Below are 16,437 nucleotides of genomic sequence, written 5' to 3'. Positions count from 1 at the left end.
CTGCTTCACTAACTTTAGGTGGCTTGGGAAGAAATGGATGGAGGAGAGAAGAGCCATCAGCCATAGTAGCTGAAAGCAGCCTCCAGGCAAGGGACAGGCAATTCTCATACAATGAGGTCCTTTGTGAGATTACACAGTCTTTATCTTTAAAAAAAGAAAGAAAGAAAAAGAAACACTTATGATATGTGAACTGCCAAATTCTACTTCTCAAGCAATGGTAAGCCAGGAAAGAAAACACAAGAAGAGAATACCTTTCAGAAGTTGGCAAGGTCTTATTGGGGAGGGGGGTTAAGGTAAGGTTAGCAGATTCCCCCCCCCCAATTAATCCAGGGACACTGTTCAATTTCATTGGATTTTGTCAGGAGACTGATTTGTAAATCTGGGGACTGGGAAACGAGAATGTCTGGTAACCTTAGGTTAAGGTGCTCATGTGCCCTCTATTTGACAGCGTCTTCTATTTCTCTATTTAACAGGCCATCCAATACAAGGTCAACAACTTTAGGTGGGTATGCCAGTCATTCAGTTCCTAACTAGTTGAAATTCCCAAGAGGGGCATAAAGCCAACATTCTGTCTATAGTTCTATGCTCCCACCACCCAATATTCTGAGGTAGGCTGCATTTGAACATAGATGCTCCATTCTTAACTTTCATGACTACTGTTGGATCAGATCAATAGCTTATCTAGTCCAGCACCCTGTATCTCCCAGTGGCCAGCCAAATGCCCCAGGGAATCCCACAAAGAGAGCTTGAATCCAAATGGTACTCAACAAGTATTGATTGATTTTATTATTATCAACTTATGTTCCTTCCCCTGCTTTTTAATGGAATTTGGAGGGAACCTGAGAAAGGCACGGCAGTTATTTCCATGAAGTGAGGATTGGCGTAACCTGCCAAGCCCCACCTCCCCACCTCAATATTTATCTTGCCACAACATACAGAAGACTTCAGGCTCGTTCTCAGCTGAGCCACACAGCAAACTCTGGTGTAGCAACCAAGACTAACACATTAACCCTCCTTTTCAAAGCCAAAAAGGCACCCATCCATGTCTGTCTATGTTCTATTTTAGGGTTGCCATATTTCAAAAAGTGAAAATCTGGACACACAAAAATTGTTTTTGACCTACTTTTAAGAAAATTAACCAAAGTCTACATTTCCGACATGGGTTGCCATACGTCTGGATTTTCCTCAACATTTGATGGATTTCCGCCTGGACACGACTGCCGAATCCTGGGAATGACCGGGAAATTCTGGGTGTATGACAACCCTTTATCTACTGGCGGAGGCATTGCAACTCTGGATGCCAGTTGCTGGGAATCACCAGTGGGGGAGAGTTGCTCTAGCGCTCACTTCCTGCTTGCGGCCTCCCCACGGACATCTGTTTGACCACTGTGGGAACAGGACTGGATGGGCCTTTGTCCTAATCTTGCAGGGCTCTTATTTATTTGCTTCTAGGAAAAAGTGCTGATTCACATGCTGCTTGGTAAACAAAGAGCTGGTGTGGTATGAGCTGAGTAACCACTTGTTCAAATGTCACTCTCACCATAGATGCATTAAATTACCTTTGGAAAGCACTTATATGGCCTCAGACAACTCGCTCCAGTCTCAGTCACAGCTACCGGCCGGTGAGAACTACCGGAAGAGCTCTCTAGGTTCCTGCTACAGGTAGGTAGCCGTGTTGGTCTGAGTCTAAACAAAATAAAAAAAGTTTTTATTTTGGTACCGGTATGAGCTTTTGTGTGCATGCACTGATGAAGTGTGCATGCACACGAAAGCTCATACCAAAATAAAAACTTAGTTGGTCTTTAAGGTGCTACTGAAGGAATTTTTTTATTTAGGTTCCTGCTGCTACTGCAGCATCAGCAGCACTTACGGAGTTAAAAGGAAAAGGGAAACCAATTGCACCTGTTTATCTACTGTGTGGCCTTGGGAGCTTTCCTTTCCATTCGGATATCTTTAGTGATCCATGTAATTGATTCTGGCACAAAGTCAAGCGGCAATCAGACGTGCCGCCCAGAGATTCACACACCCATACCCACACATACAACATACCAGGTTTCTCTCTCTCCCCCCCCCCCGCCTCACGGTTTCAAAATTTTCAATAGTGAAAGAATTGGGGGAATCTTCATTTAGATGCAGAAGCTGTCCAGATGTAGAAGTCATCATCTGCATCCCCCAGGATTCTGGGCTCAGTTACAACATACCGTAAAAATTTCCCCAGAATTTGCATCTGTTACCAATGCCCCAATGCAAGTAACTCATTTGGGAGTGATCTGCAGAGGGTTGGATTAGATGACCCTTTAGGCCCCTTCCAGTGCTACAGTTTTATGATTCTGTGGTTCATGTTTGCCTCCAGCCTTACAGAAATGCATTGCCTTGGTATAATGCATTTACTGTATGAAGCTTTCAAAATATGTACATGGAAAAGGGAAATAAATCCACAAAAATTCCTATCCCCACCCACCTGCAAAAATAAAAACCCAGACTATTTCCTCATATGCCCTTTAGTCATTCATTCACTCATTTAATCTTAACTAAAAGACTTAAAAGTGGCTATTCAGGACTAGTAATAAGCTTACATTCTAAAAGTCATAGAGGGGAGGGGGGAGGAGTAGCAAGCTCAGGGACCAGTTCACTTGCCCATATATCCCTGTGGCAGAAGGTGATTATGGTAAGGTTGCCATATTCCCAAAAGTGAAAATCCGGACAAAGTTGTTGTTAAATCTTTGGGATTTTTACAGCATTTTTCTTAAGAAATTGCTCTAGTTGCCATATGTCTGGGTTTCCCCAGACATCTTGCTCATTCGATGAAAATCTGCCCAGACACCATTTTGACAGCCTGATTCCCAGACATGTCTGGGGAAACCCAGACGTATGGCAGCCCTAGATGATGGACTCTCCCTTGTTGGAGCTTGGTTGGTTGGTCTCTGTCAGGGATGATAAAATGTCGATTCCTTTACCAAGAAGGGAGCTGGATTAGAGGACTTCCTGGATCCCTCCCAACTCATGATTCTATGGTTCTATTATCTTGATGGATGGACAGGAAATTCTTTGTGTTTTTAGGAATTTAGCTATGGGCAACAGATGGAACAGCTGGTACCTCCCAGCAGCCCTGGGCATTCTGAGCATGTTCTCCTTCACGGCCCTGCTCCTCATTTTGGTGGGAATCCACAATGTCACACTGCCTCCAGATAACAAGGTGAGTGTGCAGCCATACTTGATACGATGGACTTTTCTTTGAGGCAAATCCACTGAGTTATTTAAGAAACAAATGTACTCCTATTATATAGGCGTGGGGAACCTCAGGCTTCTCCATTTGGCCTCCAGGATTCTCCCCAGGCCATACACCCCTTTCCAGTCACACCCCTCATTGGAGCTTTTCTGCCTGGCTGGAACATGTCCCCTTGAGCTCTGATTATGCCTCTTCTTTGTCAGGATGAAGGGTGTGTTTGTGTGTGTGTAAGCTAGCCCACTGTACAAAGTGAAGAGAAACACTCATTGCTCCACCTACTTGGTGCTGCTCATCACTGGCATGTGGCGCCCAGGTGAAATTTGGCTCTCCGGCCAAGGAAGTTCCCCCACTTCTATCTTAAACCCTGATGAGAGTTCAGTGGTTTATTTTTTATTTTTTTCATTCTAACTTAGCAGCTCAGGTTTTGCACCACCTGACTCTTTCATTCTAAATGTCTCCCCCTCCAGTATGGGCTGGTGTTTGATGCGGGCTCATCCCATACCTCGCTGTTCATCTACCAGTGGCCAGTGGACAAAGAGAACAACACAGGCGTGGTCAGCCAAACCTTCTCCTGTTATGTCAAAGGTCAGCTTCTCCTAGTTACATAAAAACATGGTAGGGGCATCTGAGGGGGGTGGGAGAGGAATCCAGAAGGTCTAAAATATCAGCTGTATTCAACTCCCAGTGACCAAACAACATTGATTATGGAATGTTGACTCTCGGGCTTACGTTGGGGTTATGTTCTGTACTGCATAAAGCCAAAATTCCATATAGACAAAATAGTCTCCCTGCACCTACGAATACTCTCCCAAGGTGAGTGCAATGGTGGCTGGGATTGCTGACCTTCCCCCTCCCATACAGGCACCTGCCCCCTTTTTATTTATTTGTAAAAAAAAAATCGGCCAAGCGCGTAAAGATGAATTGGCACAAATTAAATGTGCCTAAGTTGTGAGTCAACTGTATATAGGTCACAGAGAGAGAGGGAGAGAAAGAAGGCATGTCATAGAGGGGGGCGAAGTGATGTTACTCAGAGAGGGGGCATCAAAGAGGGGGGTATGAGAAAGAGAGATGGGTGTCAGAGAGTGCTGGGGTGTCACAGAAAATAGAGGGGGGTCATGGGTGGGTGGGTGAAAGAGGGACAGTAGGGATAATGGGGATTCAGTTCAGTTTGCAATTAAAAGGAGGCTTAACCTAATTCGCATTTTCCAAAACAATAAAATACTCTTTAAAGCGCTGTCAGAGTGCTTTTAATGTGTGTTGTGAATGTGGTCTACAAACACAAAATATTAGGATAAATTTGCACTAAAAGCCTTGATGGTGACTTAAAAAAATAAGCTGAAGATGATCTGGAAATATGGGGAACTGAAATTAAGGCTGGAAAAAGTAAGATGTGGACCATACCGGTATCTTTGCTTTTTTGTGTTTCAGGGGGCGGGATATCAAGTTATGCTGAAAACCCTCCGCAGGCAGGTGCCTCCCTCGAGGAATGCCTGGATGCTGCCATGACCGTTATCCCCCGAGAAAGGCAGCAGGAGACGCCAGTTTATCTGGGAGCCACAGCTGGCATGAGACTGTTGAGGTACAAAGACAAAGAGCCAGGGTTTACAGAGTGAGGTGAAAACAGTCATGTTAACAAAACAGATGCCTAATAATAATAATAATAATAATAATAATAATAATAATAATAATAATGGATCTCAGACTAGGAGTCTCAATTTTGAGTTGCTTTATTTTAAAGGACAAGTATTTAGTCTTTAAGGATGCAAATACAATATAGGCTTGAAAGGGCAGCAGTTCTAAGGGTACAAGGCATGGCTTAGGTCCAAGCTATCTGAAAAGCTGCACTTGCCTGTCGGTACTCTGTGCATTTGTGTGCATTTGGACACCTCTTAAGATAGTGTAACCAAATTTTGCGTGATCAACGGATGAGCACTTCTGCATTTGATTACAATTGGACACCATTTTGCTTCAAGATGGCAGACTGAACCTTTCAAAACCACACCAACATTTGGGTTTCTTAGAATACCTGAGCAATGCTGGGTACGAAGCTGCCAGTAAACAAACAAACCCCAAACTCCAAGTTAGCCTCATGCTTCCAAGTTCACAGCTCTTCTTGGCAAATTACCCTACAGAATGGAGAATGAGTCTGCATCAAAACAAGTTCTGGAAGAAGTTGCCAAGACTATCAAGCAGTATCCTGTGAGTTTCCAAGGGGCTCAGATCATCAGTGGAAACGACGAAGGCGCTTACGGCTGGATCACTATCAACTATCTGTTGGACTCCTTCACCAAGGTGGGGGTGATGCTACATGACTATGAACAGGATGCATATATCAGGCATATTGTTCCAGGCCTAGAACAAGAATAAGCTAGATATTTCTGTAGTACAGTTGCCATCTTCCCTGGCCATGCTGGTTGGTTCTGATGGGAACCCAATAAGGATAAGCTATGTTGTGATCTCCAATCATTCCTGACCATTGGCTATGTTGGCTGGGGCTGGTGGGAATCCAACAACATCTGGAGGTCACTACGGTATTTTGCCTACTTGTGGGCTAGAGCATCTTATTAGAAATAGGAAGAGACAGATTTGAGGCTTTCATCAGCCCATGAAGCTGATCTTGGGCCAGTCATATAATCTCACGCAAGCCTAAAGGTAAAGGTAAAAGGACCCCTGACCATTAGGTCCAGTCGCGAACGACTCTGGGGTTGTGGTGCTCATCTCGCTTTACTGGCCGAGGGAGCCAGGGTACAGCTTCCAGGTCATGTGGCCAGCATGACTAAGCCGCTTCTGGCGAACCAGAGCAGCGCACGGAAATGCCGTTTACCATCCCGCTGGAGCAGTACCTATTTATCTACAGTACTCGCACTTTGACGTGCTTTCGAACTGCTAGGTTGGCAGGAGCAGGGACTGAACAACGAGAGCTCACCCTGTCACGGGGATTCGATGGAACACAAATATATTCTTTATCATCATGGTATTCTGCTGGTTGAGGCTTGACAGATCCTATTCCACTATGAGTTACTTCACTCCCGTTCTCTGTGCCTACCAACAGCTACTGTTGCTTAAATATTGCTTCTGGCCCTGCCCATTTCTCTAAGTCAGTGGTTTCCAACCAGTGTGCCATGGCACCCTGTGTGCCTTGAATGATGATCAGGCATGCAGCGGGCAACCCTCGCCTCTCTCCCTCTTTCTTTCCCTCCCACCTCTGATGCCCTCTTGCGTCTCTGCCTCCCAGAGGCTTGCACAGCTGTTTATTGCAGCAGCCCTGGCTATAAGCTCCGCAGGCAAGGGTGCAGGGCAGCTCAACTGCCGCCCAGAGGACTCCCAAGGAGATGGGAGAGGAGAGGAGGCTAGGGGAACACTCCGCAAGGGAGAGTGTTCTAAAGGGGGTGAGAGGTTGCCAGCTCTACACGCAAGGGTTGACATAACTCGGCTCTTGAGCCCTGCAGGGGTATCGAAGAAAGAATGTAGTTGGTCAAGGGAGCCGTGGACTCAAAAAGGTTGAAAAGCTCTGCTCTAAGGAGCCAATGACAGTTGAGTGGTGGGACATTTTCAAGATGGCAGGTATCCACCAGCTGATTAAAGGGGAACATCCAGGCATTTGATGTGGGCCAATTTAAGAATACAAGCCCCAGTGGATCAGATCAAAGGCCTGCCTCTGGTATGGGGACTCTGTAGGCCCTCCAGATGTTGCAAGTCAGGCAAGTCAACCCCAGACTTTTGTGCTGAGGGCTTCTGGGGTATGGCAAACTAATCAGGTACTTTTGTTTTGCAAGGTCTTTAAGAGCTTACCCTTATTACCAGTCAAAAAACCATAGTTAATAAACTCCAGTTAAACCACTGAACCGGGTTCTCACCTAATGCTGAACCATGGTTTGTCAAACTATGGTTGTTAAATCATGGTTTAACATTATGTCTGAACAAGGCCATAGAGCATTAGGAAATGCTGACCAGAATAAATGCAGAGGTGGGAAGATTGTTTTTTTCAAAAGTGGGAAGGTGCTCAGTACTAAAATCGGGTAGATCTCTAAATGATGTTCCTCCTGCCTCTTGCCAGGCCTCACAAGTGCTAACCTTTTGTGGTATCTCTGCAGTATTCTGCTAAAGACAGAGGATGGATTCACCCCCCTTCAACCAATATATTGGGCGCATTGGATCTTGGAGGGGCATCAACCCAGATTAGCTTTGTTCCAGCTGGCCAGATCACTGATCCAAACGAAGCCGCTCACTTCCGACTCTATGGGTTTGATTACACCATCTATACCCACAGCTACCTGTGCTATGGTCAGAACCAAGCCTTCCAGCACCTGATCCGGATTCTAATCGTAAGTCACTCGTTGCCAGTCAGAAGCTACTCTTGAGCAGAGAGACTTGGCTGGTGGTGGGAGGTGTTAACTGAAAGGGAAAGGAATATCATCTAGGAATATCATCTACAGAACCCTTAAAATTTCCCAAGAGTCTTGGCAGACCATTTAATGATTTTTCTACCTGTTGTACCCATTGAAATGTGCTGTGCTAGATGCTATATGGCTTTTAATAGTATTTTTATTGCTACTTTTATTTCTTACATATTTTATTTTATTGTATTACAGTTTGTTGCATTGGATTAAAATCAAACTAAAATAAGCAATAATAATACACTTAAAATCAGTATGAATGTTTAACATGAGCATGCGACAGACCACTTGAACAAAGCTCACAGACCACAGTTTGCAAATCCCTGATCTGGGCTACAATAAAACAAAAATAGGGATCAAACCTTAAAGAATTTCATGCACAGTATTGTTTTTAGATGTTCTTAAAGAAATTTAAAACGTAGGCATCAAACACTTTGAAACTCCCTGCCTATTGACATCATGCAGGCACCTTTATTGTACTGTACTATTTTCAGTACCTTCTAAAACCATACTTGTTTAGGCAAGCCTATCCACTTTTAGAATGTTGGCTTGTGTTTAATCTGGTTTTTTAAATTTATCATTGATTCATTGATTTTATTCTGTTAACATTTTAAGCCGGGGGGGGGATTGTAAAGATATTATTATTATTATTATTATTATTATTATTATTATTATTAAATCAAAAGATGACCATTTTTAAATTGTTGTGTCGTCCCCCCCCCCGATAATTTTATTCTTTGATTTGCTTTGTAAGGTTTTATGAATCTATTAAAAATAATTTTGGATAACAAATGCAAATGAAAAGGTATAATCAACAGGTTGTAGGTAAACTCAAGGTTTATCCCAACTCTTTGTTTTCTAATTGTCTTGTTTGCAGGAGTAGAATTGATTTGTTTTCAACTGCATTAGCCTCATCTGTGCTACACACTTAAAACAGTGTCATACCACTTTAAACACTCGTGGTTCCCCCAGAAGATCCTGGGATGTGTACTTTACTAAGGGTCTGAGAGATGTTAGGGAGATCCCCTATTCCCCTCTTAGATATACCATTCCCAGAGTTCCCTCTTCGATTGCTAAACCACTCTGGGAAATGTAACTCTATGAATGGGGAATAGGGATCATTCCACTCCTCCGGGAAGTAATGGTGGCGACCAACTTCAATGACTTCTGAAGAGGATTGTGTTGCTGTTTAGTCGTTTAGTCGTGTCCGACTCTTCGTGACCCCATGGACCATAGCACGCCAGGCACTCCTGTCTTCCACTGCCACCCGCAGTTTGGTCAAACTCATGTTGGTAGCTTCGAGAACACTGTCCAACCATCTTGTCCTCTGTCGTCCCCTTCTCCTAGTGCCCTCAATCTTTCCCAACATCAGGGTCTTTTCCAAGGATTCTTCTCTTCTCATGAGGTGAAGAGGATTAGAAGAGGATTAGACCAACCCATAGAGGAGGATAAGGCTATATGTTCCATTGTATGCCTCTTAATGTCAGTTGGACAGCACTATTGAGCTCAGGTCTTTAGCTTCCCATTGGTGCATCGGGTTGTCCATTGTGAGAACAGGATGCTGGACTCGTGCCATTGGCCCAATCCTGCAGTGGTCTCCTTATGTTCTTATGAAGGTACATCTGGACTATGGTTTCACTCTGTGGTTCTTGCCTCCAGAATTCAAGCTCATCAGATCGGATCGATCACCCTTGCTATCCAAAGGGCTACACTTCATCCATCACAACTGAGTCTGTCTATAGCAGTCCATGTGCCAAGCAATCAAACCCACCTCCAGCCTCGAAGAACTTTACCCTGGTGGGCACAGGCAATGCTATCCTTTGCCGGGAAGCCTTCAAGAGTATTTTCAACTTCACAAACTACAAATATAATATATCCTCTGGTTTCAACGGGGTCTACCAGCCTAAGGTCAACGGGAAATTTCTGGTATGAGAGCATGCCAATTAATGCTTAAAAGTTGGGAATAGGGATGTTCCTCTGTGTGTCTGTGTCTGTCATGCCCTTGGGTTCACACAGAAGTAATGAATAGTCCAAATGCACATGGGCGTAACCAGGAGGGCCGGTGGGGGGCGTATAAGACTACTTTTTAACCCAGGAAAATCTTCTCAGAAGTCGGGGGTTTTCTTATACGCCGGGTCGTATTTCTTATAAAGCGAGTATATCCCAAACTCTATATTTTAACTGGAAAGGTTAGGGGTCGTCTTATACGCCCAGTCGTCTTATATGCCGGAATATACGGTAAATAAATAAAAATACTTAAGTAGAAATTGTGACAGATTTTTCTGAGTGCTTGGGGTCAAAAGAAAGTAATTTAAAATAGATGTTGTTGAGGCATTTCATTCCAAATCTGCTAGAAAGAGCCAGACAGAGTATGATGACAGGCGGGTGTCCTGCCCCCCCCCCATAACATAAATCTTGGCTACACCCATGCAAATGCAATTTATCAGTTGAATAATACTAGAATGTTTATTACTTTCATTTATTATTTACTTTTTCCACTGAAACATAGTTTTGAATTGTTTTGTATTCTCTTTTTGTGTCTTATAAATGAATTTCATTACTGATTTATCATCTGATTTTATTTTGTTGCAAGCTTTATTCAAGGACCTCATCCTTCAGTTTATTAGCTAAAGTAAAAAGGAAAGTAGAAAACTGGTCCATCTATCCTGCTGTAGTCTACACTGACTGGCAGAGGCTCTCCAGAGTTTCAAGCAGGGTTTTCTCCTGCTCTACCTGGAGATGCCATCAGGGATGGAACCGGGGGCCTTCTGCATGCAAAGCAGATGCTCTACCATTGAGCGACGGCCTTTCTGCTAAAAATAAACTAAGATCCTAGTCCTCATGGTTCTGAATAATGGGCTGAATTAAAACATAGGTCCATCTAGTTCTCTTCCAGCCCTACCAGGAGATGCTGACGAATGAATCTGGGACCCTTTGCATGCAAAGCTTCTGCTCTGCCACTGGTCTACACCCTTCCCCGGGCTTCTATAGCCATTGTTGGTTTTGTGTCTCTCACTCACCTCTTCATGTTTTGTTTTGTTTTAAATTTCAGGCCTTTTCTGCCTATTACTATACCTTCAATTTCCTGAACTTGACTGAAACTCAGCCACTGGCCACTGTTGAAGATACTATCAAGACGTTCTGTGCCAGGGATTGGGACGAAGTAGGTATCCTATCATCCTGGTGTGGTTTGGCTACCTTGGGAAGGAGGTCACAGGAGACTTGTTGACCAATCTGCAAAATGAACATATATTTACGAATATATCAGTTGAGGCACTCCAATTTGGTAGCCCAAATTCTGCTGCTCACACACCAGATCTCTTGGGCAGAGTTGATGAAGGACATTTTTTCTGCCGGAGGGCCACATTCTCTTCTGGGAAACCATCCAGGCCAGGGGGACACATATCCATTTGTGGGCAGGGCCAGAAGTGCAAGTGGGTGTGGTCAGAGAGGCAAAGATGGGCAGAGCAGCCCATGAGAATTTTCCCTTTCGTACAGTAGCCTCTTTCTGTACACATCGCTATCTATACTCCAACAAGCATGATCAGAGTTCAAATGACACAGCCCAGCCCAGCCAAAACACTCAAGGAGGGCACAGAGCAGAGTTGCTGAAATGTGTAGCCTGGGTGAAGCAAGTGTGGCTGGAAAAGAAGAAGAAGAGTTTGGACTTGATATCCCGCTTTATCTCAAAGCGGAGTCTCAAGGAGTCTCAAAGCAGCTAACATTCTCCTTCCCTTCCTCTCCCACAACAAACACTCTGTGAGGTGAGTGGGGCTGAGAGACTTCAAAGAAGTGTGACTAGCCCAAGGTCTCCCAGCAGCTGCATGTGGAGGAGCGGAGATGCGAACCCAGTTCCCCAGATTATGAGTCTACCTCTCTTAACCACTACACCACACTGGCTCTCACACATCCTCTCTGGAGAGGAGGTGTCACCTGGCAAGAGGCCTGAGGGCCAAATACAGAGATTTGAAGGGCTGGATTTAGCCCCTGTACCTGAGGTTCTCAACCTTTTCTTTAGGAAGACAGCCAACAGCCTTCAGATGCTACCAAAGCCCCAGAATCAGTTCCCTGGGTCTGTTCTCAGCCTGCCAAAGTCGTCGCCTATGCTTTTTACCTACACAGGTGCCACAAGACCCAAAGCTGTCTTTGCTGAAACACAGCTGCCCTTCGGAAAGTATTGAAGGTTCACACAACAGGACCCTTCAGTCACCTTAATCCAGGCATGGGGAACCCTGTCACCCTCCAGATGTTGCCAAAATAGAATTCTCACCAGTTCCCAGGCAGCACAGCTCATGGTCAAGGGTGATGGAAGTTAAAGTCCAATGACATCTGGAGGGTCACAGGTTCCCCATCCCTGCCTTCAAAGGATTTCAGGTAATTGCACTGAGTTGCTGCTGGTCAGAGTAGCCAATGAGGTGCCCTCCAGATAAGGTCGGACTCCAACTTGCATCAAACCAGCCAGTATAGCCAATGGTCAGGAAATGAACACACTCCTACCTCAGCTGCTCTTGAAATGCTGTCTCTCTCCCTCCCTGCCTTTCCTCAGGTGAAATCCACCTACTCCAGCGAGAACGAGGCCCATCTGAAAAACTACTGTGCTAGTGCCAACTACATCCTTACTATCCTGCTGGACGGTTACGGCTTTGGAACGGACACCTGGAACAACATTGCCTTCCAGATGCGGGTGAGGGCAGAGCTGAAGGTCATGTCGGTGTATATGGTTTAGGTCCAAGGTATCTAAACCAGCCCAGGTTTTGAAGGGACTGATTGTTTGCAGAGAGTTTGTCCTAACCCCTTCTACCTCTGCCCATTTCAGTTCCCCACCCCCACATAAGCCATTGCTTTCTCCTCCTTGCCAATGGTCTGGGGAAAAAATCACTTTCACAAGGGCTTCTGTAGGCGAAAATAGATACAGATCACCTGTGTGGGATAATTAACAAAATGCTTAGCTGGAACTCTCTAGATCCAAAGCACAGGACTAAACACTTTCTCCAGCAAGAGAGAGCCCCCAGCAGCAGAGTTTAAAAGTCACAAAAGCAAGCAGCAGTGTACTGTGAAGATATAGGCTGTTGAAACCATTTTAATATCCCATTTAGTCCACTTTCAGAACTTCCCTGTTCCTACTGCTCTTAGCCACAGACCACACACCTTAGTGAGTTTTGAAATGCTTTACTTTACTTTACTAAATGGCCTCGGTCCAGTATACCTGAAGTAGCGTCTCCACCCCGATCGTTCTGCCCGGACACTGAGGTCCAGTGCTGAGGGCCTTCTGGCGGTTCCCTCGTTGCGAGAAGCCAAGTTGCAGGGAACCAGGCAGAGGGCCTTCTCGGTAGTGGCACCCGCCCTGTGGAACGCCCTCCCATCAGATGTCAAAGAGAAAAACAGCTACCAGATTTTTAGAAGACATCTGAAGGCAGCCCTTTTTAGGGAGGCTTTTAATGTTTAATAGTATTTTATTTTTCAGTTGGAAGCTGCCCAGATGGGCGGGGTATAAATAAATAAATAAATAAATAAATACCATCATCATCATCATCATCACCATCATCATCATTATTATTTACAAAGTTTCAAAAGTCAGGTTCAGGCATTTATCTATATAGCAGCAAGTAAACACAGGTAGAAATCTTGGGATACAAAATATAGTGAAATAGCCCTAAGTACACGATCTGATCCTGGAGCCCCAGGTTCTCTCCCAGCCCAGGAAATGGCAAGGAAGCCCACCTCTGCCTGAAATTCCAGCTTTGTGTTGGCTCATGGCAAGGCTATTAGCATTAAGTGGTGGGCACGGTGTTTGCCCTCCTTTGTAACTCTACTCTCTCTCTCTCCTTCTCTTGCAGGCTGCCAACTCGGAAATTGGTTGGACTCTGGGCTACATGCTCAACCTCACCAATATGGTCCCCTCAGAGGCCCCTCTACAGCTGAAAGGGCAAGAGGAACCGATGTGGGCAGCCAACGTTTTCTTCATTGCCGCTGTGCTGGCAATCTGTATGGTCCTGCTGATGATGTATTTACTGCGCTGAGACAAAGCAACCACAGTTTGGACTGTTCACCTCCCCACAGCCTCTGTGTGGGTTAAGGTGGGGCAGTCAGCTCACCAGCCCCTCAGCGGACCCACAAGCAAGCAAACACTAAACAGATTGGCGGGAGCCACCAAGCCACACCAGCTTCAACTCTCTAAGTCCCAATGGGACCAACATAGGCTACTTGCCCAACTAACAATGATAATGCCCTTTCTTTTCAGAAGTACATGCAGTATATAATTTATTGTACCATAATCCCCCCTCCCCAGCAGTGCATTAGCTACGTAAACCGTAAAGTCCCTAGTAAGGAACTTATCTCTTCCATGAGTTGTTGCAATGGTCAGCGGCAAGCTGCTTTCTTTCTCATCAACCCCCCCCCCAAAAAAACACGGGGTGATGATAAGATATCTTATTGTCTTTGTCCCCTCGCGGGAACAATGAAATTACTGTCCTATGCTGCAGGAATCTCCTAAGACACTGGGAATAATGGAGGTAGGGCCTTGACCTCCCTCGAAAGCACTCTAGCAATATTATTAGTAATGAAAATTAATTGTAATAGGAATGAATTTACAAGTACTATTGTTTCTCATCCAGTGTTTACTGGGCCAGTAGTTCACTGGTGCAGGGTGCCAGGAGTCAGTCGGACAGGAGCTACAGTGGTCTGATTCAGATCTGGAAGAGGAACTGCCTGGGGTGGGACCCCCAAAGATGCAGGGACTAAAAACACTATGCAAATACTGTAAATGCTTGGGGGAGTTGATTCTATGGGGCTGGTTCTCATCTCCCTGTTGTGGACAGCTAGTTACATCCTTCTTCTTCTTCTTCTTCTTCTTCTTCTTCTTCTTCTTCTTCTTCTTCTTCTTCTTCTTGCACTAAAATATTTTTGTGGGTGAACGGATCTCTCTCAACCCAATCAGGAACAAACCTTCCACAAGACTTAAGGCATGTGCAGGCTGTCTTCATTTTCCCCTTGAGATTCCATCACATACCAGCAAAATTCAAATTTGAAATGAAATTGAATGTGGAGTACTTGGGCAACAAAAAGAGACCTGGACTTTTGTGGCAAGAAATGCGATGGGAAAATGTGTGGGATAGCACATGACACGACACCATAGAAATTCCCTGCAGACAAATTGGAATGAGTGTGCAATAAATACCGGTAGTTGGACATTGTATGACCTCCCTGCAAACTTTGCACAAACAAATCAGGACAAATGTTCAATAAACAGGTCATCAGGAACTGACCTCACAGTGCTCGCTTGAAAACTTTAAAATTCTTTTTATTGCACATTTCTCAAATAAAAACTTTGCTAAGTGTTTACTGTGGACTTATGAAACCAGGAATTATCTGCGGTGCTCTGCTTTTATTGAAGGATTTGGTAATGAAGACCAAATCTGGCTTTCAGAGAAACTTATCTTTCATGAAGGAAGCTTCGCACTAGTCCTTATGGATTTATGAAACCAAGGATTACCCAGTGCAGGATTTGGTATTGGAGGCAGGGTTTGGCTTCCATGACTGGCTGGGGATGATGGGAGTTGGGATAGTCCAAAAGAGCTGAGGGTGCCAGGTTGGGGGAAGCTGGCCTTACAGGCGTAGATGGCTGTAAAAAGGGGGCGGAGACAAATTCAGGGAGCTAGATCCACAGCATACATTTGAAGCACACCTAATGCATATTTAAAGGTTGTAATATCTACCAAAGAATCCTGGGAACTATAGTTAGTTAAAGATGCTGTGAATTGTAGCTTTGTAAGGGGGAACCAACATGAAGCTCAACATCAAAAAAAACCAAGATCATGGCCACTGGTCCCATCACCTCCTGGCAAATAGAAGGGGAAGAAATGGAGGCAGTGAGAGATTTTACTTTCTTGGGTTCCATGATCACTGCAGATGGCGACAGCAGTCACAAAATTACAAGACGCCTGCTTCTTGGGAGAAAAGCAATGACAAACCTAGAAAGCATCTTAAAAAGCAGAGACATCACCTTGCCGACAAAGGTCCGTATAGTTAAAGCTATGGTTTTCCCAGTAGTGATGTATGGAAGTGAAAGCTGGACCATAAAGAAGGCTGATCACCGAAGACTTTATTCTTTTGAATTATGGTGCTGGAGGAGACTCTTGAGAGTCCCATGGACTGCAAGAAGATCAAACCTATCCATTCTGAAGGAAATCAGCCCTGAGTGCTCACTGGAAGGACAGATCGTGAAGCTGAGGCTCCAATACTTTGGCCACCTCATAAGAAGAGAAGACTCCCTGGAAAAGACCCTGATGTTGGGAAAGATTGAGGGCACTAGGAGAAGAGGACGACAGAGGATGAGATGCTTGGACAGTGTTCTCAAAGCTACCAATATGAGTTTGACCAAACTGCGGGAGGCAGTGGAAGACAGAAGTGCCTGGTGTGCTCTGGTCCATGGGGTCACGAAGAGTCGGACACGACTAAACGACTAAACAACATCAACAAGGGGGAAACCATAGCTTCCAGGATTCTTGTGGGGTGTGGGGGGGAGTCATGTACTTCAAATGTGCATTGGATGTGCTTTAAATGTATGTTGTGAACCTGGCCTTAGTCATGAGGTAGGGACATGGGTGGTGCTGTGGTCTTGGGCTTGCCGATCGGAAGGTTGGTGGGTTCGAATCCCTGCAACCGGGTGAGCTGCTGTTGCTCTGTCCCAGCTCCTGCCAACATAGCAGTTCGAAAGCATGCCAGTGCAAGTAGATAAATAGTACCACTGCAGCGGGAAGGTAAACAGCGTTTCTGTGCGCTCTGGCACGCCTCACGGTCCTCCGTGCACCA

The 16,437-nt window shown here is 45.0% G+C and overlaps 1 protein-coding gene across 2 annotated transcripts in view; it reads left to right on the top strand.

Annotated features, from left to right (window-relative positions):
• Positions 1–15,762, top strand: part of ENTPD8 (ectonucleoside triphosphate diphosphohydrolase 8) — a 29,108-nt gene extending 13,346 nt beyond the window's left edge. The window contains exons 2-12 of one of the 2 annotated variants that reach the window (XM_035113732.2): positions 474–502; positions 1,546–1,662; positions 3,061–3,196; positions 3,697–3,814; positions 4,658–4,808; positions 5,362–5,521; positions 7,324–7,554; positions 9,286–9,552; positions 10,679–10,789; positions 12,173–12,310; positions 13,464–15,762. In XM_035113732.2, coding sequence (XP_034969623.1) covers positions 1,577–1,662; positions 3,061–3,196; positions 3,697–3,814; positions 4,658–4,808; positions 5,362–5,521; positions 7,324–7,554; positions 9,286–9,552; positions 10,679–10,789; positions 12,173–12,310; positions 13,464–13,646 — 1,581 coding nt within the window. In that variant the 5' untranslated portion in view covers positions 474–502; positions 1,546–1,576 and the 3' untranslated portion in view covers positions 13,647–15,762. The remainder of the gene's footprint in view (positions 1–473; positions 503–1,545; positions 1,663–3,060; positions 3,197–3,696; positions 3,815–4,657; positions 4,809–5,361; positions 5,522–7,323; positions 7,555–9,285; positions 9,553–10,678; positions 10,790–12,172; positions 12,311–13,463) is intronic. The other variant, XM_035113733.2, reaches the window with a different exon arrangement.
• The last annotated feature ends 675 nt before the right edge of the window (positions 15,763–16,437 follow it).

The sequence above is a fragment of the Zootoca vivipara genome, chromosome Z (genome assembly GCF_963506605.1).
Source record: "Zootoca vivipara chromosome Z, rZooViv1.1, whole genome shotgun sequence".
Classification (NCBI taxonomy): Eukaryota; Metazoa; Chordata; class Lepidosauria; order Squamata; family Lacertidae; genus Zootoca; species Zootoca vivipara.
This window is presented reverse-complemented; position numbering and strand designations above follow the sequence as displayed.